Raw genomic sequence first — 26,855 nt, 5'->3', positions numbered from 1 at the left:
TTTGATGTTGATCTGAATTGAACTGACTCACTGACCAATGGATATAGTGTTATCCAATATTACAAATGTCCTGTCCACTTTATTCTGTCAGGTAGCACAAAACTAGTTACTCCTGTAAGGTTGAAATCCTGTGACATCGGAACCAAAGAAATAAGAGCAGGAGAAGGCCATACAGCCCCTCAAGCCTGCTTTGTCATTTAATAAAATGATTGATGTAATTGTGACCTTAATTCCACTTTCCTGACTTCCCACCATAATCTTCGACTCACTTATCGATCAAAAATCTATCCACCTCAGCCTTTAATATATTCAGCCTTCACTATTTGCTGGAGAAAAAAATTCTGAGAGTTAATGTCCCTCTGTGAGAAAACATCCCTCCTCATATCCATCTTCAATGAAAGATGCCTTAGTTTTAAACAGTGTCCCCTCATTGTAGATTTCTCTGGTGTGTTACAATAAATTGTCCTCCTATTTCAAGTTAAACAGGAGTTTGCCAACTTTTCCCTGACATCCCCATCTCCTCTGACTGGCTTCCTGTTTTGATTTAAACTGGATATTGTGCTTTTTGTATTTGTCTTCATGTGGTTTCTTCCAATTTTCATGAAAACAGACTGAGAACACTTGGTGGACCAAGGATGAATCACTGCTTCACTATTCATCCCTTAACAACACTTATCATTGATCTAGTGATGGGATGTGATTCTATGTGACAGTTCCGTTGAAGTAATGTTTTAATTTTCCAGATTGATGATCGTAACAGAAAAGAAGATTGAACTCTGCCACACAGCAACGATAAAAGGTACTGCCTGTATAAATTGACCATATTTAATTAGGGAATAATTTCCAATGCTGCAGTATTTTTAGAATCATCTTGAACATGCGGAGTCAGTCCTGGGATATTGAGCCAACATGTACAAGTTAATTCCAAAAATAGCACCAAGATGTGGAACGTAGAGTATCTCAGGGAAATGTTGCCAGTTTGTGATCTTAAATAGGAAATGATTATTTGTGGCCCTTGACAACTGTTAATGGAAAAACAGGCTTTTTATTTATGGTCACATTTATATAGGTTTGAATTTCCATCAGGACGGTACTGTTATAAGTATTTTCAGAACTCTTAATGTTCGTAGCCCCTTTTAGCACATTAGATTTTTGAGAAGCCTGTGCAAGAAAGCTTATTGCAGTGATTCAATAAATGAAAATTAGAACTTAATTTTTGTTTGTCAAAACACATTAAACACTTTCTTGCTGATGAAAATTCATTTTTCAGCCATTTGTATTGTAGTTCGATAAGCTGATTGCATTTATTAAAGATTCAATCCCCTGTTATTTATCATCTCTGCATCTATGAATAGGAAATGTTTAGAAGGATGTGGGCCAAATGCAGGCACGCAGGACTAATTGAGTCTGGGAAACTTGGTCAGCATGGAAGGTTGGACCGAAGGGCATGTTCCCATACTTTATGATTCTATGAATACCTAATTATATGCTGAAAGTAAGGAGGTTGGGGGAGGGGGGAGGGTGGGGGGTGGGGGTGGTTTGGGTGTGTGGGAATCTGGAATGTACTGCCTCGGAGGATACCTGAAGACTGCAACGTCATAACCTTTAAAAATACTTCGATGAGCACTTGAAAAGCCATAACATTCAAGGATATGAGCCAAGTCCTGGAAAGTGGAACTAGTGTAAATTTAGAGTAGTTTAGTCAGTCTGACATCCTGGGCCAAAGGGCCTCTTCTGTACAGTTTAGTTCTGTGATTCTGCGAATGATAGGATACTGAAAACTAAATGCTTGAATTTATATCATGCATTGTCCTGCTGTTGATGTATCAAAGTTTAGTAAGAATTGTAGTTAATAAATAAATCGTTACTGTATTTCAATTAGCAGAAATGTTATTGTTACATTAAAAACATTATAGCTCAGGAGAAGAATGTATAGTTTCCAATCAAAACAGTTGTTTCCTATTATAGAAAATGACCAGACACTATGGGATGAAGATGGTAGGGCTTGAACAATGTGGGCAATAACAATAAATCTGCAAGTATCATGTGAGATGTCCAGCAAGTCCTTTCTTGAGATCAGTCAGAGGGTCCAGGAACAGTAAGTCAAGGGCAGACTTGAATACCTCTCTAGGGACTTGAGCACTGCCGTTCAACAGCTTGGGGCGCTCAAAGTCAGGATCCTCACTTTGTGAGTGGCTAGGATACAAGGTAGCCTGCCACCCATCTTGGTTATTTATGTAATATTATGGGACATTTCCTCCTAGAAAGACAGAAGGAAAGGCGTTAAGCAAGATGAAATTGAGTGGCGCATCTGTTTGTGATGGTACAGGTAGGGGAAAGGGGTGAGGTGTTCCTTGGAGGGAATAGGCAGCACAGAGGGCATGTAGGGTTAGCAATGTGGGTGTTGGGGGAAATGAGAGTAAGGGAAAGTGTTGTATGTAGGTCATTCTCCTATAATGCATGTTTTGTTCATGTTAATTTGCAATAACGCACTTGAGAAATTGAGGGTAGTGTTTCTAAAGTGCAAACTTTTAAAGTGTGCATTGGTTATAATGCGATTCTGGTCCCATTAGTTTAAATGGTGCTGCTGTTACACAATTTTGTCATAACATGGGACTGAACAAGAACGGAGCTACTGTATTATAGCAGAACTGACTGTAGTGAGGTTGGCAGAGCATGAGCATTAGTGGGAGGTGAATGTATGAACAGAAATAGAGTGTGTGTGCACGTCATTGATTGAACCAGACTGGCACGGTCTGTTGATATAGTCTCTGCCGACCCTTGGGGAGGAGGGTGACTCTGCTGAGCTACTCCATTGACCAGGATCTCCAAGTGCCTGTTGGCAAAGTTCGCTGGCAAATTCCTCTGGTCTGCCATGTCATAAGCCGTGCAGGATAGTTGTGGACTGACCGTGTTTGTCAGGGAGTGCAACAGCCTTTCAAAGTGATGTTGTCACTGGGCTAGTAATTCAGAAACCTAGGCGATGTTCTGGACACACTGGTTTGAAACCCACCATGAATTCAATTTTTAAAAATCTGGAATTAAGAGTTTAATGATGACCATGAAACCAATGTCAGTTGTTCTTAAAAAAAAATCCTCTGAGCAAAAGAAACTGGTGTCCTGATCTGGTCTGACTGACATGTGACTCCAGACCCACAGCGGCAATGTGGCTGACCTTGAACTGCTTTCTGAAATCGCCTAGCAATCCATTCAGTTGGATCAACTGCTGAAAAGGAAGAAAGGAAAGAAACCGGACAGATGACCTGACATAACCTGAGGCACCAGAAATGACAAAACCAAACTCAGTCCTGACAACCGTGCAAAGTCCTCCTTACTAACATCTGGGAGCTAGTGCCAAAATGGGGAGAGCTGTCTCACAGACTAATCAAGCAATAGCCTGACATAGTCATACTCACAGAACCATGCCTCGCAAAAAATGCCCTAGATACTACCATCACAGTTCCTAGCTATGCCCTTTCTTAACTGCAGAATAGATCTAGCAGAGGTATACAGTGGGAGACGGCTTCCCTCATCTGATGAATCAGCAATCCTCCATCTTGAACAGCACTGGAAGGAAGCACTGAGTATGGCAAAGTGCAGTACCTACCCTGGGTGGGGGATTTCAATGTGACTCAGCAGCAGCACACCTGATCGAGCTGGTGAATTCCTAAAGGCATTGCATCTACAAACATTTATCCTTTCCATCACTGAAGATCAGTAGCAGCAATGCATACTATCTACAAGTTGCACTGCGGAAATTCAACCATACACAGCAACTTCCAAATGTGCAGCCCCTTCCAAAGGACAACAGTGGCAGATACATGGGAATACCACCACTTGCAACATCCTTTCCATGACACTAAATTTTCTGACTTGGAAATATATCACATTCCTTCAGTGTCACTGGGTCAAAAGTCTGAGCCTCCATCCCTAATCACTTTGTGTGTGGATCTCGAGATCAGAGTCAAAAAGTGTGGTGCTGGGACAGCGCAACTGGTCAGGCAGCATCCGAGGAGCAGGAGAATCTATGTTTCAAGCATGATGAGAGCTTATGCTCGAAATGTCAATTCTCCTGCTCCTCTGATGATGTCTGACTGGCTGTACTTTTCCAGTGCCACACTTTTTGACTCTGAGGACTGCAGATGCTAGAGATCACTTTGTCCCTATCTACAGCACATGGAATGCAAAGTTTGTGAAGGCAGCTCTTGACCGCCTTCTCAAGGGCAACTAGGGATGGGCACTAAACACTGGCCCAGCTACGATACCTACATCGAATTAATGAGTGATTTTTTAAAAAAAGCTTAAAGAAGAACAGGAAAAAGGGAGCAGAGCTGTGAATAAGTTGAAATTCACAGAGGACAAGTGATTGATGACTGTCAAGGAACACATGAGTTGAGTTATGTCTGAGGGTAATAAAATCATTGTTGAGGGTTTCAGTAAATGATTATTATGGAGACTGTGACCAAAAGCTTGAAGGAGAATGTTTTTTGAAGGAGGAGGAGTGGAGGAGCTTTCAGAGACAGCTCCAGAGAGCAGATCACAGACATGAGTCAAAATAAAAGAGAATCCAAACAGACCTAAGCCAGAGAGTAGATTGCCGAAGTTGGTCAAAGTAAAGGAAAATTCACAAGAGACTGGATCCAATGGAATAGAATAGAAGGAAGCTTGTAGTAAGTTGTATTAGTATGATTGAGTGCAATTATGGATGAAGAAAATAATAAATTTGATTTGTTGGTTCGTGCACTGGAATGTGAAGTATGGTTATTGGTTAAGTATCGGGTTATTCTGATTATTTCTGTCATAAGTAAATAGAATGTGTTTTTTCCACAGAAATCCTATTTCAGTCTTACCAGTACTGTCTTAGTATGAACAATTAAACTAATTAAAGAAATACATTTTCTCAAAACATTTCTAAAAGAAAATATTTTAACAACTTACTAATAATAAGAAAATACATTGCTGATTCACAGATCAGATCAAGGATTGTTGAATGTATGATTTTATTGTCACATGTATTTGGGTAAATACAGTGAAAAGTGTTTTGTCACCACAATCTAGTGCCATTTTGGATTACAAAATGAATAAAAAAATATTACTTAGATAGAGCTTCATCCTATTGTGAGCCTCACTGAAGTCTTTCACAGAGTAGTCCCATCAAACTGCAGACTAAAGAGTTTTTCCTCTGGTGAGTATTTGCATCCAGAAGGTACCAACATTTCTGGAGTATGACTCATTGGCTGCAGCCTGTTGGAGGCCTCACTTACTGGGAGTGACCTTCATTTGGAATGGGTAGGAGTGAGTACTTGGAAGTAAGCTCAGTATTTCTTTGTGAGAAATATTGAGCGTAGTTTGAACAGTTCCCACAGCAACGCACATCATGTGACATCAGTTCAAAAGAGCAAAAATGGTGTCTAGGGTACAATTTTTGTTTGTAATGGTGTCTGGAGACTGCTGATATATAAAAAAATGTTTCTTGTTGCCAGTTACTAAGTCTTAATAAAACTGCATAGTTTAACCAGTCAATGAGGGAGGAAAAGAAACCGAGATCTACACATTTTACCAATTCCAGTTATGTAAGAATAGGGAAATAAAAATGACTGAGAATCGATGGATCTGATATTCTGGTGTGTGCGCCAGAATGGATCTGGTCTTAAAAGAGTGCAAGATCACTGAGAGGACACAGAACTGTATCCATATAGAATGGGTTCCTATTCCACCAGATATACCATTGCAGATTTTGTATTCGTCTTTATCATTACAATGGTGTCAATCACTCTATTCGTGGTCCATGTGTGCTGCCCAGCCCTATTACAGAGGAACTCATGAAAAACCAAACAACTCCCACACAATCTTAACTGAATATTCTCCAGACAAAGAAGGAACTAGATGTGAATCATTAAGCTTTATTTCATGGACAGTAAGTGCAGAAACATCGTAAGAGCCATAATCAGTATTGGTCTGAATAAATTACCTCAAAGCCTTTTCAGGAACAAAACAATCAAATAAAACTGAACCTGTGCAATTAAAATGCTCTGAACTTTTCCTGGTTTGCTTTTTGATCCTGATGGACCTAGTCTTGAAAAGACTAGGATGTTCTGCACCATTAGGCGAGGCTTCTCTCTCAGGCCAAGCAGTCTGACTGCTCCTGTCTCTCTTCAATCTTTCTTAAAAATCACAGAACCCCAGGTTTTAGTCCATCAGGTTTATTTGGAAGCACTAGCTTTCAAAGTGCTGCTTCATCAGGTGGTTGTGAAGCAGGACCACCAGACACAGAGTTTATAGCAAAAGATTACAGTGATATAATGATACGTTGAACAAACCTAGATAGTTAAGTTTTTCATTTTTAGAATGTGTTTGCTGGTTTCAGTTCTTTAATATGTAACTCCCAGAACTTATTTTAAGTTGCATTCTCAAGATAACTTCAGGTTTTATAACAGAAGGTGACATCTCAGCTCAGACAATTCCTTAAAGTTGTGAAGTTAGAGTCTGTCTGTATCCTGATCTTGAATCAGACTAGTTCTATTTCCAAAGTGGAATTTACAAAATATTGTATGGATTGATTGCCTGCATTGACTGCTTGCAGGTTCTGCATTTTTTGAGCACCGAAAGGTGCGAGGGAGGAGCGAAGGATTTCTGGGAAGTCATATATTTGTGTGGTTGCGTTACCCGAAACACTACTCGGGTAGTGTCTCCCACCCATATTCCTCCTCTAACCAAAAAAAAGGTTCTGTGCGCCAGATTGGTAAGGTAATGAGTTTTTTTTTATTCCTTATTTTTCAACAGTGTCTTTGGGAATTTAGAATAGTGGGAATGGAGGTGAGGGCAGTTGAATGTTCCTGCTGCAGAATGTGGGAGGTAAGGGTCACCACTAGTGTCCCTGCTGACTACATCTGTGGGAAGTGCACCCAACTCCAGCTCCTCAAAAACCGCGTTAGGGAACTGGAGCTAGAGCTGGATGAACTTTGAATCATTCGGGAGGCAGAGGGGGTTATTGAGAGGAGTTACAGGGAGGTAGTCACTCCTCAGGTACAAGAAAAAGGCAGATGGGTTACAGTCAGGGGACGGAAAGGGAACCGGCAGGCAGTGCAGGAATCCCCTGTGGCCATTCCCCTCAACAATAAGTATATCATTTTGGATATTGTTGGGGGGGGATCTTACCAGGGGAAAGCACTGGGGCATAGGGCTCTGGCACAGAGTCTGTCCCTGCTGCTCGGAAGGGAAGGGGGAAGAGGAGCAGAGCAGTAGTCATTGGGGACTCCATAGTTAGGGGGGCAGATAGGAGGTTCTGTGGGGACGAGAAAGACTCACGGTTGGTGTGTTGTTCTCCCAGGTGCCAGGGTTCGTGATGTCTCTGATCATGTTTTTGGGATCCTTAAGAGGGAGGGTGAGCAGCCCCAAGTCATGGTCCACATAGGCACCAACGACATAGGTAGGAAGAGAGATGGAGATTTAAGGCAGAAATTCAGGGAGCTAGGATGGAAGCTTAGAGCTAGGACAAACGGAGTTGTTGTCTCTGGTTTGTTGCCCTGCGAGGAATAGGAAGAGAGAAGTTGAACACAGGGCTATAGGGATGGTGCAGGAGGGAGGGTTTGGATTCTTGGATAATTGGGGCTCTTTCTGGGGTAGGTGGGACCTCTACAAGCAGGATGATCTTCATCTGAACCAGAGGGATAGCAATATCCTGGGGGGAAATTTACTAAGGCTATTGGGATGGATTTAAACTAATCCAGCAGGAGGATGGGAACCAAAATTGTAGTTCGAGAATAGAAAAGGTTGAGAGCAGGGAGGTCGGAAATCAAGTTTCAGGGACGCAAGATGGCACCGGCAAGCAAGAAGTTGGTTTGAAGTGTGTCTACTTCAACGCCAGTCTAAGGTGGGTGAACTTGCAGCATGGGTTGGTACCTGGGACTTCGATGTTGTGGCCATTTCGGAGACATGGATAGAGCAGGGACAGGAATGGTTGTTGCAGGTTCCAGGATTTAGATGTTTCAGTAAGAACAGAGAAGATGGTAAAAGAGGGGGGAGGTGTGGCATTATTGGGCAAGGACAGTATTACAGTTGCAGAAAGGATGTTTGGCGACTCGTCAACTGAGGTAGTATGGGCTGAGGTTAGAAACAGGAAAGGAGAGGTCACCCTGTTGGGAGTTTTCTACAGGCTTCTGAATAGTTCCAGAGATGGAGAGGAAAGGATAGCAAAGATGATTCTCGATAGGAGTGAGAGAGACAGGGTAGTTGTCATGGGGACTTCAACTTTCCAAATATTGACTGGGAACACTATAGCACGAGTACTATAGATGGGTCAGTTTTTGTCCAGTGTGTGCAGGAGGGCTTCCTGACACAGTATGTAGACAGGCCAACAAGGGGAGAAGCCACATTAGATTTGGTACTGGCTAATGAACCCAGCCAGGTGTTATACTTGGAAGTGAGTGAGCACTTTGGTGATAGCGATCACAATTCTGTTATGTTTACTTTCGTGATAGAAAGGGATAGGTGTATACCACTGGGCAAGAGGGGAAAGGCAATTACGATGCGATTAGGCAAGATTTAGGAAGCATAGGATGGGGAAGGAAACTGCAGGGGATGGGCACACTAGAAATGTGGAGCTTATTCAGGGAAAAGCTCCTGTGTGTCCTAGATAAGTATGTACCTGTCAGGCAGGGAGGAAGCTGTAGAGCACGGGAGCTGTGGTTTACAAAGGAAGTGGAGTCTCTGGTCAAGAGGAAGAAAAATGCTTATGTTAGGATGAGATGTGAAGGCTCAGTTAGGGCGCTTGAGGGTTACAAGGTAGCCAAGAAAGACCTAAAGAGAGAGCTCAGAAGAGCCAGGAGGAGACATGAGAAGTTGTTGGCGGATAGGATCAGGATAAGCCCTAAGGCTTTCTATAGGTATTTAAGGAATAAAAGAATGATGAGAGTAAGCTTAGGGCCAATCAAGGATAGTAATGGGAAGTTATGTGTGGAGTCAGAGGAAGCACGAAATGAATATTTTTCGACAGTATTCATTCTAGAAAACGACAATGTTGTCGAGGAGAATACTGAGATACAGGCTACTAGACTAGGTGGGATTGAGGTTCACAAGGAAGAGGTATTAGAAATCCTGCAGAGTGCAAAAATAGATATGTCCCCTGGGCCGGATGGGATTTATCCTAGGATCCTCTGGGTAGCCAGGGAGGAGATTACCGAGCCTTTGGCATTGATCTTTAAATCATCATTGTCTACAGGAATAGTGCCAGAAGACTGGAGGATAGCAAATGTGGTTCCCCTGTTCAAGAAGGGGAGTAGAGACAACCCCGGTAATTATAGACCAGTGAGCCTTACTTCAGTTGTTGGTAAAGTGTTGGAAAAGATTATAAGAGATAGGATTTATAATCATCTAGAAAAGAATAATTTGATTAGGGATAGTCAGCACAGTTTTGTGAAGACTAAGTTGTGCCTCACAAACCTGATTGAGTTATAGAGTCACAGAGTCATAGAGATGTACAGCATGGAAACAGACCCTTCGGTCCAACCATGCCGACTAGATATCGTAATCCAATCTAGTCCCACCTGCCAGCACCCGGCCTATATCCCTCCAAACCCTTCCTATTCATATACCCATCCAAATGCCTCTTAAATGTTGCAATTGTACCAGCCTCCACCACATCCTCTGGCAGCTCATTCCATACATGTTCCGCCCTCTGCATGAAAAAGTTGCCCCTTAGGTCTCTTTTATGTCTTTCCCCTCTCACCCTAAACCTATGCCCTCTAGTTCTGGACTCCCCGACCCCAGGGAAAATACTTTGTCTACTTATCCTATCCATGCCCCTCATAATTTTGTAAACCTCTATAAGATCACCCCTCAGCCCCCGACGCTCCAAGGAAAATAGCCCCAGCCTGTTCAGCCTCTCCCTGTAGCTCAGATCCTCCAACCCTGACAATATCCTTGTAAATCTTTTCTGAACTTTTTCAAGTTTCATAACATCTTTCCGACAGGAAGGAGACCAGAACTGCATGCAATATTCCAACAGTGGCCTAACCAATGTCCTGTACAGCCGCAACATGACCTCCTAACTCCTGTACTCAATACTCTGACCAATAAAGGAAAGCATACCAAACGCCTTCTTCACTATCCCATTTATCTGCGACTCCACTTTCAAGGAGCTATGAACCTGCACTCCAAGGTCTCTTTGTTCAGCAACACTCCCGAGGACCTTACCATTAAGTGTATAAGTCCTGCTAAGATTAGCTTTCCCAAAATGCAGCACCTCACATTTATCTGAATTAAACTCCATATGCCACTTCTCAGCCCATTGGCCCATCTGATCAAGATCTTGTTGTAATCTGAGGTAACCCTCTTCACTGTCCACTACACCTCCAATTTTGGTATCATCTGCAAACTTACTAACTGTACCTCTTATGCCCACATCCAAATCATTTATGTAAATGACAAAAAGTAGAGGGCCCAGCACCGATCCTTGTGGCACTCCAGTGGTCACAGGCCTCCAGTCTGAAAAACAACCCTCCACCACCACCCTCTGTCTTCTACCTTTGAGCCAGTTCTGTATCCAAATGGCTAGTTCTTCCTTTATTCCATGAGATCTAACCTTGCTAATCAGTCTCCCATGGGGAACCTTGTCAAACACCTTACTGAAGTCCATATAGATCACATCTACTGCTCTGCCCTCATCAATCTTCTTTGTTACTTCATCAAAAACTCAATCAAGTTTGTGAGACATGATTTCCCATTCTCAAAGCCATGTTGACTATCCTGAATCAGTCCTTGTCTTTCCAAATACATGTACATCCTATCCCTCAGGATTCCCTCCAACCATTTGCCCACCACCAAGGTCAGGCTCACCGGTCTATAGTTCCTTGGTTTGTCCTTACTGCCTTTCTTAAACAGTGGCACCATGTTAGCCAACCTCCAGTCTTCCGGCACCTCACCCGTGACTATCGCTGATACAAATATCTCAGCAAGAGGCCCAGCAATCACTTCTCTAGCTTTCCACAGAGTTCTCGGGTACACCTGATTAGGTCCTGGGGATTTATCCACCTTTAACCGTTTCAAGGCATCCAGCACTTCCTCTTCTGTAATCTGGACATTTTGCAAGATGTCACCATCTATTTCCCTACAGTCTATATCTTCCATATCCTTTTCCACAGTAAATACTGATGCAAAGTATTCACTTAGTATCTCCCCCATTTTCTGTGGCTCCACATAAAGGTCACCTTGTTGATCTTTGAGGGGCTTTATTCTCTCCATAGTTACCCTTTTGTCCTTAATATATTTTGTCCTTAATATATTCTCCTTAATTGTATTTGCCAATGCTATCTCATGTCCCTGTTTTGCCCTCCTGATTTCCCTCTTAAGTATACTCCTACTGCATTTATACTCTTCTAAGGATTCACTCGATCTCTCCTGTCTATACCTGACATATGCTTCCTTTTTTTTCTTAACCAAACTCTCAATTTCTTTAGTCATCCAGCATTCCCTATACCTACCAGCCTTCCCTTTCACCCTGACAGGAATATACTTTCTCTGGATTCTTGTTATCTCATTTCTGAAGGCTTCTCATTTTCCAGCCGTCCCTTTACCTGCGAACATCTGCCTCCAATCAGCTTTCGAAAGTTCTTGCCTAATATCATCAAAATTGGCCTTTCTCCAATTTCGAACTTCAACTTTTAGATTTGGTCTATCCTTTTCCATCACTATTTTGAAACAAATAGAATTATGGTTGCTGGCCCCAAAGTGCTCCCCCACTGACACCTCTGTCACCTGCCCTGCCTTATTTCCCAAGAGTATGTCAAGTTTTGCACCTTCTCTAGTAGGTACATCAACATACTGAATCAGAAAATTGTCTTGTACACACTTAAGAAATTCCTCTCCATCTAAACCTTTAACACTGTGGCAGTCCTAGTCTATGTTTGGAATGTTAAAATCCCCTACAATAAACCACCCTACTATTCTTACAGATAGCTGAGGTCTCCTTACAAGTTTGTTTCTCAATTTTCCTCTGACTATTGGGGGGTTTATAATATAATCCCAATAAGGTGATCAACCCTTTCTTATTTCTCAGTTCCACCCAAATAACTTCCCTAGATGTATTCCCAGGAATATCCTCCCTCAGCACAGCTGTAATGCTATCCCTTATCAAAAATGCCACTCCCCTCCTCTCTTGCCTCCCTTTCTATCCTTCTTGTTGCAATTTGTATCCTGGAACATTAAGCTGCCTGTCCTGCCCATCCCTGAGCCATGTTTCCATAATTGCTATGATATCCCAGTCCCATGTTCCTAACCATGCCCTGAGTTCATCTGCCTTTCCCGTTAGGCCCCTTGCATTGAAATAAATGCAGTTCACTTTATTAGTCCTACCTTGTCCCTGCTTGCCCTGACTGTTTGACCCACTTCAGTTCTCAGCTGTACCTATCTCAGATCGATCTCTTTCCTCACTATCTCCCTGGGTCCCACCCCCTCCACCCCCACCTTACTAGTTTAAATCCTCCCAAACAGTTCTAGCAAATTTCCCTGCCAGTATATTAGTCCCTTTCCAATTTAGGTGCAATCCGTCCTTGTACAGGTCACTTCTACCCCAAAAGAGATTCCAATGACCAAAAATGTGAATCCTTCTCCCATACACCAGCTCCTCAGCTATGCATTCATCTGCTCTATCCTCCTATTCCTGCCCTCACTCGCTCGTAGCACTGGGAGTAATCCAGATATTACTACCTTTAAGGACCTCCTTTTTAAATTTCTGCCTAACTCCCTGTTATCTCCCTTCAGAGTCTCAACCTTTTCCCTTCCAATGTCGTTGGTTCTAATGTGGAAAATGACCTCCTGGTGGCCCCTCTCCCCTGTGAGAACATTCTGCACCCTCTCTGAGACATCCTTGATCCTGGCACCAGGGAAACAAAACACCATTCTGCTTTTTCTCTGCTGGCCACAGAAACGTCTGTCTGTACCTCTGACTACAGAATCCCCTAACACAATTCATCTCTTGGAAGCCGATGTACTCCTCGTTGCATTAGAGCCAGTCTCAATACCAGAACCTTGGCTGTTCGTGCTCCGTTCCCCTGAGAATCCATCACCCCCTACATTTTCCAAAACAGCATATCTGTTTGAAATGGGTATATCCACAAAAGACTCCTGCACTAGCTGCCTACCTCTCTTACCCCTCCTGGAGTTAACCCACCTATGTGACTGTATCTGAGACTTGCCCCCTTCCTATATATGCCATCCATCACATACTGTTGCTGTTGCAAATTCCTCGTTGCTTCTATCTGTCTCTCCAACCGATCCACTCAATCTGATAAGATTTGCATCCAACAACATTTATGGCAGATATAATCCGCAGTAACCCTTAAACTCTCTTTAAACTCCCACATCTGACAAGAAGTACATATCACGGTAAAGGCCATTTTTGCTCCTTCACAATCTACAGACCCAGAAAATAACACCGTCTTATTCCTCTACAAACACTGCTCCAGGTTAAATTAATAGCTCTGGCTTATATTTTAAGTTTAATCAAGAGACTTATCTCCAAAAACACATAATCAAGAAAGAATCCACTATACTCACTACTGCAGCCTTTCTCTTGGATAGACTTAAAACTACAATTAACTTATCTGATTCTGTGCTGTGAACTTCACCCAACAGTTCCTCCAAGATTAATTGTGAATTTCACTGTTTGTTCAGTTCCTCCAAGATTAGTTGTGAATTTCACTGTTTGTTAATTTTCCCAGATGCACTCTGATGTCCAGCGATACACGAATTCAAACCGTGAAGGCGGTAACTGTGCCGATTCTCTCTCTCTCTCTCTCTCTCTCTCTCTCTCTCTGTCTCCTGCACTGTCCTTACCATGTGCTTCCTTTGTCTGCTCTTCTCCCTTTTAAACTCCTGTTGTTTTGACATTTTTTTCCAAAGTTCCAAAACAATGCAATAGCATATAAAACAGTAATTGCTGCTCCTGGAATTTGAGGAAATCACCTCCAACACCTAAAATACCTCAAAAAAAAGAGCAGCTCTTACAGCCAGAAATTTTTCCTGTCCTCCATCTTGGATTACCCAGAATCCTGATAGGTCAGAGAGTTCTTTGAGAAGGTGACCAAACAGGTAGATGAGAGTAAATCAGTTGATGTGGTGTTCATGGATTTCAGCAAGGCATCGATAAGGTTCCCCACAAAATGCAGAGGAATGGGATTGTGGGAGATGTGGCAGTTTGGATCAGTAATTGGCTTGCTGAAAGAAGACAGAGGGTGGTGGTTGATGGGAAATGTTCATCCTGGAGGTCGGTTACTAGTGGTGTACTGCAAGGGTCGGTGTTTGGTCCACGACTGTTTGTCATTTTTATAAACGACCTGGATGAGGGCGTAGTAGGGTGGGTTAGTAAATTTGCAGACAACTAAAGTCGGTGGAGTTGTGGATAGTGATGAAGGATGTTATAGGTTACAAAGAGACATAGACAAGCTGCAGAGCTGGGCTGAGAGGTGGCAAATGGAGTTTAATGCGGGCAAGTGTGAGGTGATTCACTTTGGTCGGAGTAACCGGAATGCAAAGTACTGGGCTAATGGTAAGATTCTTGATATTGTAGATGAGCAGAGAGATCTCGGTGTCCATGTACACAGATCGTTGAAAGTTGCCACCTAGGTTGACAGGGTTGTTAAGAAGGCATACAGTGTTTTAGCTTTTATTAATAGAGGGATCGAGTTCCGGAACCTTGAGGTTATGCTGCAGTTGTACAAAACTCTGGTGCGGCCGCACTTGGAGTATTGTGTACAGTTCTGGTCACCGCATTATAAGAAGGATGTGGAAGGTTTGGAAAGGGTGCAGAGGAGATTTACTAGGATGTTGCCTGGTATGGAGGGAAGGTCTTATGAGGAAAGGCTGAGGGACTTGAGGCTGTTTTTGTTGGAGAGAAGAAGGTTGAGAGGTGACTTAATAGAGACATATAAGATAATCAGAGGGTGAGTGAGATAGAGTGACAGGGTATGGTGAAGGCGAGCACGAGGGGGCATAGCTTTAAATTGAGGGGTGATAGATATAGGACAGATGTCAGAGGCAGTTTCTTTACTCAGAATAGTAAGGGTATGGAATGCTTTGCCTGCAACGGTAGTAAATTCGCCAACTTTAAGTACATTTAAGTCGTCATTGGACAAGCATATGGACGTACATGGAATAGAGTAGGTTAGATGGGCTTTAAATTGGTATGACAGGTCGGCGCAGCATCGAGGGCCTAAGGGCCTGTACTGCGCTGTAATGTTTTATGTTCTATGTATCTGCAAATATAATTCTGCAAATATAAATTCATCCCATAAACTTAAATGTGTATTAGGGCTGGTGAGAGAGAGAGGCAGAGTGAGTTGTGCATGTGAGTACATGTGAGAGAGTGTGTGTTTGCATGTAAAGTGTGTGTGTGATGGGGTACCAGCCTGTGAGAGGGTGTGTGTGTGTGTGTGTGTGTCGTACGCGCACGCGCATTTAGTGCAGTGGGGTCACCTATAGTGTGACATGAACCCAAGATCCTGGTTGAGGCCATCCCCGTGGGTACTGAACTTGCTTATCAGCCTCTGCTCGGCCACTTTGTGTTGTTACCTGCCCTGAAGGTCTGAGGTCGAATGTCCCTGACCCCTGAACTGGGAGGGAACATCCCTGCCTGGTGATTGTTGTGCAGTGTCCATTCATCCGTTGTCGTAAGGTCTGCTTGGTCTCGCCAATGTACTGTGCCTCAGGGCATCCTTGCCTGCAGTGTATGAGATAGACAATGTAGGCCGAGTCACATAAGTACCTGCCGTCTACACAGTGGGTGGTGTCACCACATGTAATGATGGTATCTATGTCGCCACTCTGACTCATCTTACAGTGGTTGCCATGACAGGGTTGCACAGTATTGTAGTCGATGTCCAGAAGGCTGGGCAGTTTGTTGCGAACAATGATCTGTTTAAGGCCATGGCATGGCAACCACTGCAAGACATGTCAAAGTGTCAACATGGATACTACCATTACACGTGGGGACACCACCCACCAGGTACGCGGCAGGTACTCATGTGACTCGGCCTACATTGTCTTTCTCATGCGCTGCAGGCAAGGATGCCCTGAGGTATGGTACATTGGTGAGACCAAGCAGACGCTACAACAACAGATGAATGGACACTGCTGAACAATCATAAGGCAGGAGTGTTCCCCAGTCGGGGACATTCAACCTCGGACCTTCGGGTGACCATCTTCCAAGGCAGACTCACACACTCAGTCCATCTCTCTCTGTCTCCTGCCCACATGCACACATATAAATTTATGGGATGAATTTGTATTTGCAGAATTATATTTGCAGATATGTTCTACTTTGCACAAAAAATGCAAAACCTGCAAGCAATCCATGTAATATTTTCTAAATTCCACTTTGGAAATAGAACCAGTCTGACTCAAGATTGGGATATAGACAGACTCTAAGCTCACACCTTTAAGGCATTGTCTGAGCTGAGATGTTACCTTTTGTTAAAAAATCTGAAGTTATCTTGAGAAGGTGACTTAAAAATAAGTTTTGAGCTTTACATATTAAAGAACCAAAGTCAGTGAATCCATTCTAAAAGATGAAAGACTTATCTAGGTTTGTTCAATGTATCATTGTATCACTGAAATCTTTTACTATAAATTCTGTGTCTTATGGTCCTGCTGATGAAGAAGCAGTGCTTTGAAAGCTAGTGTTTCCAAATAAACCGATAGTGTTGTGTGATTTTTAACTTTGTCCACCCCAGTCCAACGCCAGCTCCTCCAAATCTTGACTCTTTTTGACTGCATCGATTCAAGATTGCAGCATTTACGTTGAACTCCATTGTTCTGAAAAATCTTTTCAAAGGCAGTCGTTGAGTTACATGTCAGGTATAAAATGTGAGACAATGTGAGCAAACGCAATCTACACATTTGCTGACAACGCCACTGTGGTAGGACGGATAGCAAATAGCGATGAGTCAGAATACAGAGAGGAGATAGAGGGCTTGGTGACGTGGTGCAATCCAAAGAACCTCTCTCTCAATGTCAGCAAAATAAAAGAACTGATCATTGACTTCAGAAAGAAAGGAGGAGAACATGCCTCAGTCTACATCAATGGAGTGGAGGCTGAGAGAGTTGAGAGCATTAGGTTCCTTGGAGTGATGATAACTGACATCCAGTCCTGGATTTCTCACATAGATGTGATGGTCAAGAAGGCACAGCAATGCATCTTCATCACATTCCTCAGTGACTGCCTCCAACTCAACTCTCTCCAGTGACTCTTCTTCCTCAGGCAGCTTAGGAAATTTGGCATGTCCATGAGGACTCTCATCAACTTTTACAGATGCACCATAGAAAGCAAACTGTCTGGGTGCATAATGGCCTGATACGGTAACTGTTATGCCCAGGACCATAAGAAACTACAGAAGATTGTGTGCACAACCCAGACCATTACAGAAGCCAACCTTCCATCCATAGACGACATTCAAACCTCTTGTTACTCCTGAAAGGTTGGCAATATCATCAAAGACCCATCCTAACTTAGTAATGCTCTCCAACAACCTCGTCCATCAGGCAGAAGATATGGAAGCTTGAACATAAGCACCAATAGGTTCAAAAACGGCTTCTTCCCTGTTGTTATTAGACCACCGAATGGACTGTCCAAATAATGTTGATCTGGTTAATGTTGATCTTGTCTCGTGCATGTCCTGTGCTGTGTAACCTCTATGCCTTACTCTGTGCAAGTTTTTTTTCACCCTATGATCTGTATATCCTTGCTTACTACGACCTGCCTGCACTGCTCACAAACAAAGCTTTTCACTGTACTTAGGTACATGTGACAGTAAATCAATCAATCAACAGGTATTGGTGTAGGTGGTTCATTATAAAATTGAAAAAAGCAGAAGACCAGTCATTCAATTTTAACAAATGTGTTGCATGTTTATTGTAATGAAATAATTCTACAGGATAGTTTGGTCCTCAATCATACCATTTTAAAAATTGTCATATTCATTTCATTGCAAAGGCTTCATTGAACTAATCTTGAATCACTTTTGTTATGGCATTATCATCACGATAAAAATTCCCCTCTGGATCAGATGTGGTGGTTTCACTTTCATAATCATCTGTCCATAACAACATTTGCAATTTGGAAGTAGATACCTGCCAGTTAACCCTTCGAGCCTACTCAGTCATTCACCATGATCATGTTTGATCATCCAATCCAGTTTATCATTCCCACTTTCTCCCATGCCCTTTGATCCCTTTAGCCCTAAGATCTACATACATCTCATTCCTGATAACAGTCAATACTTTGGCCTCAATTACTTTTAGTGGCAGAGATTTCCACAGGATCACCACTTGATGCGTGAAGAAACTTCTCCTTGTCTCAGTGCTAAGCCCGGGTCACTGGAAACACTCTTCCTGTGTTTACTTTGTCTAGTCCTCTTAGAATTTTATTGGTGTCTAAGAGATTCCATCCTCACTCTTCTAAAGTCCAGTGAATGTAGTCTGTCTGGCATTCCAGAAATCAGTCATAAATATTCATGGCACTTCCTATGTAGCAAAAACATCCCTCATCAGATAAGGAGACCAAAACTGCATACAGTACTCCAGGTAAAGTCTCCCCAAGGCCCTGTAGAATTGCAGCTAATCATCCTTGCTGTTGAACTGAAATCCTCTCACTATGAAAGCCAGGATATTGTTTGCTTTCTTCACTGCTTGCTGCACCTGCATCCTTTCATGTACAAGGACTCACAGGTCTCATTGCATCTCCCCCTTTCCCAATCTATTGCCATTCAGGAAATACTCTGCCTTCCTGTTTTACTTCCAAAGTGGATACTCTCACATTTATCCACATTATACTTTAACTGTCATGCAGTTTACTCAACTGAGTAAACTCAGTTTACTCCCCCTTTTACTCAACTTGTCCAAATCACACTGAAACACATCATGGCTGATCTGGTTGTAATGTTAAATCTGTATTCCTGCCTCTCCATTAATGTTCAACTCCCTTGTTAATGAAGAATCTAACTCCCTCTGCCTTAAGAATATTCTTTAATTTCACCTCCCCCCCCCCCCCCCCCACAAGACACTCCAGGAAGGAGAGTTGGCATTCTGAGAGAAAATATCAAAATTCATGAGCATTTCATCCATATTGCTCTTGTGACATAATGGACCCTCATGTTTTTACTACAGTCTGATGGTGAAATGCTGGAAACCATTGATTTTGGCATGAGGGACTTTTGGTATTGTCTGGCCTATCTTAGTATTCTACTACAAAAACTACACATTTTACGACTTCAAAGCATCTACATTGCTTTGAAGGCTATGCTGGACCTGTTTAAACTTGGCACACTTTAGAGTATATGCATGTATTGAATATCATTGTGACTTGGACAAGTTGAATGAGTGGGCAAATGCATGGCTGATGAGTGTCATGTGGATAAATGTGCAATTATCCACTTTGGTAGCAAAAGCAGGGAGGCAATATTTGAATGGTGATAGAATGAGAAATGGGGAGGTACACCAATGTTACCATTCTGTAATTTTGAACATTTGATCCATACTTCACAAGGTCAGGCTAGCCCTTCCTGATGAAGGGCTTTTCCTGAAATGTCAATTTTCCTGCTCCTCGGATGCTGCCTGACCTGCTGTGCTTTTCCAGTACCACTCTAATCTAGACTCTGATCTCCAGCATCTGCAGTCCTCACTTTTGCCAGGCTAGGTTGTGTCTGCTACCTGTTCCCATGGCCGTAATCTTGGGTATCATCGTCAAGGTTGATTCCTTCTTCCATTCTTAGACCAGTTCTTTACTTACAATGAATTCCTTGCTGCCACAAAGTTATGTGATGAGTTGACAAAGCTTATGACTTTTAGCTGGAAGCCAACTTCATATTGAATTATTTTTGCTTTGAAACTTAGAAAATTCTTAAAGTGCTAGACAGGATGAATATAGATAAAATGTTCCCACTGTCTGATGACTGTAGAACCAGGAAACATAATCTGGATGTAAAGAACAAGACACTTAATGTTGAGGTGAGGACAAATTTGAGGGTACTCTGAGGGTAGTGAGTTTTTGTGGAATTTTCTGCCCTGGAGGACTATGGATGTTTAGTCATGAGACAAATTCAAAATTGACTAATGCTATTCAGGAATATGGAAACAGTGCGGGCAAATATCTCTGAGGAGACAATCATTAATGATCCAGAATGGTGGATCCATTCTGAAGAAGGGTAACTGGACATGAACTATTAATTCTGCTGTCTCTCCACAGATGCTGCCAGGCCCGCTGAGATTTTCCAGCAATTTCTGTTTTTGATTGAGAATGGAGGGAGAGGCTCGTGGGCTGAATGGCTTACTCAGTTGCTGTGGTTGCCCATCTGCAGTATGCTCTAAGTGGATGTCTTTCAAGTTCCCGTGTATCATTTTTGGTTGAACAGCACATATCACGTGCTTGATCACATGCGCTGATTTCTAAAGCCAGTTTAATGTAAATAGATAGTTATGAGCTGAAGATTTAAAGGTGAGTTTTAATGCAACTGTCGCCCTAAACATGCATCTGTTAGCTGAAAATTGAGAGGTTGAGCTATGTGCTGTAGAGACTGCAATGTGTATTTTGATATCAATAAAAATGGAAACAGGTCAGGTTGCCTAGTACACCAGATTGGCTTATACACTAATCTACAGTAAAGGTTTTTAGCATCAATGTATATCTAATAAATTTAAGCTCTTTTATCAGCTATTTTTGAACATCATCCTTTTTTAGTCTCAAATAAGATTGGTTTATTAAATTGTAATTCTTTGCCAAAGACTTTGATTTGTTAGAGATGATTCTCTGAGCTTGCAGTTTGTGATGTTTCTATTGAACACTGCCACATTGTCTTATTTGGTATACTTGCAGCCTGTGAAGGCTCTACTTATAGAAATTTTGTGATTGTTTGTGGTGTTCCTCATGGTTTGCAAAGATTTACAAGTTAAAATTTAAAATTTACTAGCTGTGTAGCAACAAGAGATGACTCATTCCAGGTCATTTGAAAACAATGCAGTGTTGCTCTTTTTCTTTGTCCTCGGGAGACCATTTAACACTAAACAAAAGCTTCATTATTGAATCAACTGAGCAGCTTCAAGTTACATACCTATTGGGTATTTACAAATACCAGTCTCAGGGGTCCAGAACATCATAGCATTGAAATGTGTAATACACTTTGACAGTTATACTGCATGTCAAAAATGGCAAAATAACAACTTCATAAGCCCTTTAATATGGCGAATACTACAAGTCAGGACAAGAAAAGTTATAGCTAATAATTATTCACTACTCTTATGGCCTCTAATTCAGCTGCATAAACTGATTTATAAACTTCTCCTGCCAATATCATTTCTAAGCTTGGTGGGAAAGTTAAAATTTTCATTGAACAAAAATGCTTCTTCAATATGCATTACTACATTCCTTTGTCTGCTGTTTAGGCAGAGGTGTTAATTCAAAATAAACAGTTTAATGCTTGCATGGAAAAAAACAGACATAGGATTGCTACACAAAGCTGTCTTGTTTGTTTGCTAATCATCATCCCTGGATTTAAACTTGCTGTAAATTATTGATTTGTAGGGTGGGTTAAAGAACACTGAGAGAAATAGAGTTGACATTTTGAGTCCAATGTGACAAAGAGTCAGATGGATTTGAACTGTTAATTCTGTTTCTCTCTCCACAGATTCTACCAGATGTGTTTAAGTTTCCCCAGTTTTTTTTCTGTATTTTTTCCCTGTTATCCAGCATCCATAATATTTTCCTTTCATTTTAAGCATTGTTGACCTTTGGGAAACCATTCCTAATCTGAGACCTGAGTTGAGAGTGTGGCGCTGAAAAAGCACAGCAGGTCAGACAGCATCCGAGGAACAGGAGAATCAACACTTCAGGCGTAAGCCCTGATGAAGGGCTGCCTGATGCTGCCTCCGATGCTGCCTGACCTGCTGTGCTTTTCCAGCACCACACTCACGACTCTGATCTCCAGCACCTGCAGTCCTCACTTTCTCCTAATCTGAGATCTGTAAATGTCCATATTCCTCTCTCAGATTGTTTTGTGGCCATGGTTGTGGATGTTAATCCTGAGGAAGAAACATTCCTGTTTCAAGCAAATGTTTTCAGGACTGAGCATCATTGTTCAGATATAAAGAGTAAAGCTACCTGTACTGTACCACAAATACTAAAGAACACAGCATCTGCTTTGCATCACTGTGACATTGTTTTTCAATTTCCATACCATAGTGTGACCTCTCTGTGTGAAATTGACAATTAATGCCAAAAAAGTGATGGTTTTGTTTTGTTGATCCATGTTTAGTACTGGTAGCTGGATAAATGCTGCCCAAATTCATCTCACATAAGATTTTTACAGCCACTAAGAAACAGATCCTGATAGCATAATGCCAGCAATTAATACCCTATATTGCTCAATTTCTTAAATAGTCATATTTGGACCAATGTTCATACTTCACTGCCTATTTTGGGTGAGTTTCACCTATTATAGTGTTTCTTCAGTTCAAAATAAAGCGGATAGTTTAATGGTCCTCTGCTGGCTGATATGTTTGTATGGCAGAAAAAAATCTATAAAGTCACTCAGTGAATTTTCTGCTGCCTTTCTTGATCAATCTGTGATTTTAAAGTGTGGGGAGTTAGGTCAACCCTTGCCTCAATTGAGGCTATAGGTGACCACTTGTGCCAATTCCCTCATGGCTATAATTTTTCAGCAGGCAGGGGCAATTCATGGGCTGCTCGTGGTTGGTGGATAGAAAAACGACCAGAACTGCACACAGCACTCCAGTTATGGCCTAACCAGTGTTTTCTATAGCTCCATAACCTCCTTATTCTTGTATTCGATGCCTTAAGGCAAATATCCCATATGCATTCTTTGCCACCTTGCTATCCCACTACCTTCAGGGATCTGTGGAAATACACTGCAAGGTCACTTTGATCCTCAGTACATTCCAGGATCCTACCAGTCGTTGTGTAATCACTTGCCTTGTTAGCCCTCTGCCAATGCATTACACTTTTCCAGGTGGAATTCCATTTGCCATTGCTCTGTCCACATGAGTCCATTGATATTCTCCTGTTGTTTTTGGCTATCCTTCTCGCTATTTGCCATCCTACCAATTTTCATGCACTCTGCAAACTTCTTGGTTAAACTTCCTGCATTTAAGTGCCATATCATTCTTACGCCCACCACAAACAGCAAGATTCCCATCACTCAGCCCTTTAGAATCCTGTCTGAAACAGACTTCCAGTCACAGCAACATCCTTTTACCATGACTATTACCTCAGGCTTTCTGTGTGAGCCAATTTTTGATCTAAGCAATGAAGGTAAGTATTCCATATACCTTCTTTACCACCTCGTCCACATATGTTGCCACTTGCATCCCGAAGATCCCTCTATATCAGTGCTTCCAATGATCTTGCTATTTACTGTATACCTGTCTGGATTGGAATGTATTAACTAGAAGGAGAGGTTGAACAAACTTGGATTGTTTTTACTGGAGCATCGGAGGCTGAGGGGTGGCCTGATAGAAGTATATAATATTATGAGAAACATGGATAGGTAGTTAGTTGGAGTCTTTTTCCCAGGATAGAAATGTCTAGTGGGCATAGGTTTAAGGTGATATGGGGAAACTTTTAAGGAGATGTATGAGGCAAGTTATTTTTAACATAGAGGGTGGTAGATCTATGGAATACGCTGCCAGAGGGAGACATGATACCAGTGTTTAAGAGGCGATTAGACACATCAACAGAGGGATATAGAGGGATATGGACAATGTGCAAGCAGATGAGATTAGTTTAGAGTACTATCACGATTGGCACAGACATGGTGGGCCTGTTCCTGTGCTGAACTGTTCTATGTTCTATCACGAACTCAATCTCTCCAAACTGTTGACTTATAGATATGCCTTTCACTTGCTCAGGCTCATTTTTGAATACTAGGTCTAGACTGCCATTCCATATTGAGTCTTCTCTTGCATCCAATTTGAGATTTTTCTTCCCTATCTAACTTGAACACTAAAGCTATCCCAGTTAACCTTTGGTTAGTTAAAATCCCTGACAGTTTCTGCTTTACTACTCTTATACTTCTCTGAGGTTTGAGTGCATATTAGATCCTCTAACTCTCCCTGACTGTGTGGGGCCTGACAGTACCCGTGCCCTATGGTGTATTTGCTCATTTTGCCCTTTTCTCCTTCGACCCATATGATCCAAATTGTTAGGAGAGTACGATTTCGAGAAATATATTTTATAAATTAAAACTAAATTTTAACATGTAATTGAGAGAATATCTGATAAATAATTTGGTAGTCTTCCCAATAGTTTGTTAGAAACAGAAATGATTGAGTCTTTCAAATACATTTCAAATGTAGTTGAAGTGGAACTGGTCCATTTCCAAACCTCAGAATCATTACCATGTATTTTACAGAGTTTTGAAGTATTCATAATCCAGTTGGAGACCCTTCAATTAGTCAAGGTATGTTCTATCAGCTGCTTTACAACAGGCTGATTGATCATTTCCTGAGGGGGCGTTCACAACTGACCAGCACCAAAATGAGAGAACTCTGAGACCAGGCCAGCAATTACATTTAGTTAAGTACTTTGAACGGAGCAGTATGGAGAAGTTTCTGATCACTGGTTAGAGTTTCTGTGGGAACATTAAAGGGTGAAATTCAAACTATTAACTGGGATAACTTACATTTACAAAGAAATGCTTTCACAAGTTCAGGAGGTCACAGACTGTTTTACAGACAAAGTTGTACTTTTGAAGCACAACCACTGCTGTCATGCAGGAAAAGTAACAATCAATGTGTGCACAGCAGCTCCCATAACAATAATCTGTTCATGGCTGCTTCAGCAACAAATTTTTGCCAGGGCCTCAGAGATGTGAGACAAGGATTTAGGCTTTTACAGAAGGGCTGCATTGGGCAATGTTAAGGGTTGGAAATGATTCGCTTTCAACGAACGTGCTGTAATGTCGTCAGAAACTTATCTCTAGGTTATGAGCAACTTGGCTTGGCCTCAGAGAATTGTCACGGAGTAGGATGGAGTCAGTAGCATGGAAATAGATGGTGTGATAAGGACTGATAAAATTTGCTCTGCTTTCTTCATATTTAGATTAGATTAGATTACTTACAGTGTGGAAACAGGCCCTTCGGCCCAACAAGTCCACACCACCCCGCCGAAGCGCAACCCACCCATACCCCTACATCTACCCCTTACCTAACACTACGGGCAATTTCCCATGGCCAATTCACCCTAACCTGCACATCTTTGGACTGTGGGAGGAAACCGGAGCACCCGGAGGAAACCCACGCAGACACGGGGAGAATGTGCAAACTCCACACAGTCAGTCGCCTGAGGCGGGAATTGAACCCAGGTCTCTGGCACTGTGAGGCAGCAGTGCTAATTAGCAGTGCTAATTTAGTTGGCGAAATTTCTGTTCCTCTAATGCTGGATATCAGACAAGCTGTCTGAAAGTCTGGAACAATTTCAGGGATTAGGAGAGGTGGAGGTGAGATGGAGCTGGTTATTATCTGTGTAGACGTGGACTGTTTTTGAATGGTTCTGCTGAGGTTTGGAGTGGTGGTGCACAGCCTGTGAGTGAGAAAGAGCAGACTGATCCTTGTGAACAGGATGAGAAAGGATAGTTTTACCTTTCTCACAATCAACTCGAATGTCATTTCTGACATTGCTAACAGCCATTTTGGTATTGTTGGCGAAATTGAGGTGGAATTCTGATTGAGGGGATTCAAAAGTAAACTTCTGTGAAAGGTGAAGATGGTATTGTAGAGTCATAGTACAGCTCAGAAACAGATCCTTCGGTCCAACCTGTCCACGCTGACCAAATATCCTAAATTAATCTAGTCCCATTTACCAGCACTTGGCTCATATCCCTCTAAACTCTTCCTATTCATATACCCATGCAGATGCTTTTAAAAGTTGTAATGGTATCAGCCTCCAGCACTTCCTCTGGCAGCTATTCCATACATGCACTACCCTGTGCATGAAAAAGTTGCCCGTTAGGTCCCTCTTAAATCTTTTCCCTCATCCTAAACCTCTAGTTCTGAACTCTCTCACCACAGGGAAAAGACCTTGTCTTTTATCCTTCCATGCCCCTCATGATTTTATAAACCTTTATAAAGTCACCCCACAGCTTCCAATGCTCTAGGGAAAATGGCCCAGCCTATTCAGCCTCTCCCTATAGCTCAAACCCTCCAACCCTAGTGACATCTTTGTAAATCTTTTCTGAGCCCTTTCAAGTTTCACAACATCCTTCCTATAGCAGAGAGATCATAATTGCACGCAATATTCTAAAAGTTGGCCTAACCAATATCCTGTACAGTCCCATTCCTAAATTTAATGCTCTGACCAATAAAGTAAAGCACACCAAACGCCTTCTTCACTATCCTATCAACCTGTGACTCCACTTTCAAGGAGCTATGAACCTGCACTCCAATGTCTCTTTGTTCAGCAACACTCCCTAGGACCTTACCATTAAGTGTATAAGTCCTGCGCTGAGATGCTTTTCCAAAATGCAGCACCTCTCATTTATCTAAATTAAACTCCATCTGCCACTCCTCAGCCCATTGACCCATCTGATCAAGATTCCATTGTACTTTGCGGTAACCTTCTTCGCTGTCCACTAAACCTCCAATTTTGGTGTTATCTGCAAACCTACTAATTATACCTCTTATGTTCATATCCAAATCATTTATATAAATGACGAAAAGCAGTGGACCGAGCACCACAAGTCAAGTAACAAGACAGTCCGAGATTTTGGAGAGGAATAGGAGGTTGGTGATGGGGCAAAGTTATGCAAGTAGAGTGAGGTCAAAAATGTTTTTTTATTTAGGGAGTGTCATGATTA

The 26,855-nt window shown here is 42.1% G+C and overlaps 2 protein-coding genes across 4 annotated transcripts in view; one reads left to right on the top strand and one right to left on the bottom strand.

Moving 5' to 3' along the window:
• cmss1 (cms1 ribosomal small subunit homolog) overlaps nucleotides 1-26,855 on the top strand; it is a 367,856-nt gene that overhangs the window by 127,188 nt on the left and 213,813 nt on the right. Inside the window, exon 2 of one of the 2 annotated variants that reach the window (XM_072585432.1) lies at nucleotides 744-799. The exons of the other annotated variant lie outside the window; for it this stretch is intronic. Within the exon in view, the coding sequence (XP_072441533.1) occupies nucleotides 748-799 (52 nt within the window). The 5' untranslated portion in view covers nucleotides 744-747. The remainder of the gene's footprint in view (nucleotides 1-743; nucleotides 800-26,855) is intronic. 2 annotated transcript variants of the gene reach the window in all.
• filip1l (filamin A interacting protein 1-like) overlaps nucleotides 1-26,855 on the bottom strand; it is a 278,663-nt gene that overhangs the window by 102,530 nt on the left and 149,278 nt on the right. The gene's annotated exons all lie outside the window — the stretch shown is intronic.

This window comes from Chiloscyllium punctatum, chromosome 15, assembly GCF_047496795.1.
Source record: "Chiloscyllium punctatum isolate Juve2018m chromosome 15, sChiPun1.3, whole genome shotgun sequence".
In the NCBI taxonomy this organism is placed as follows: Eukaryota; Metazoa; Chordata; class Chondrichthyes; order Orectolobiformes; family Hemiscylliidae; genus Chiloscyllium; species Chiloscyllium punctatum.
The sequence above is the reverse complement of the archived record's forward strand: the minus strand, read 5'-3'. Positions and strand labels throughout refer to the sequence as shown.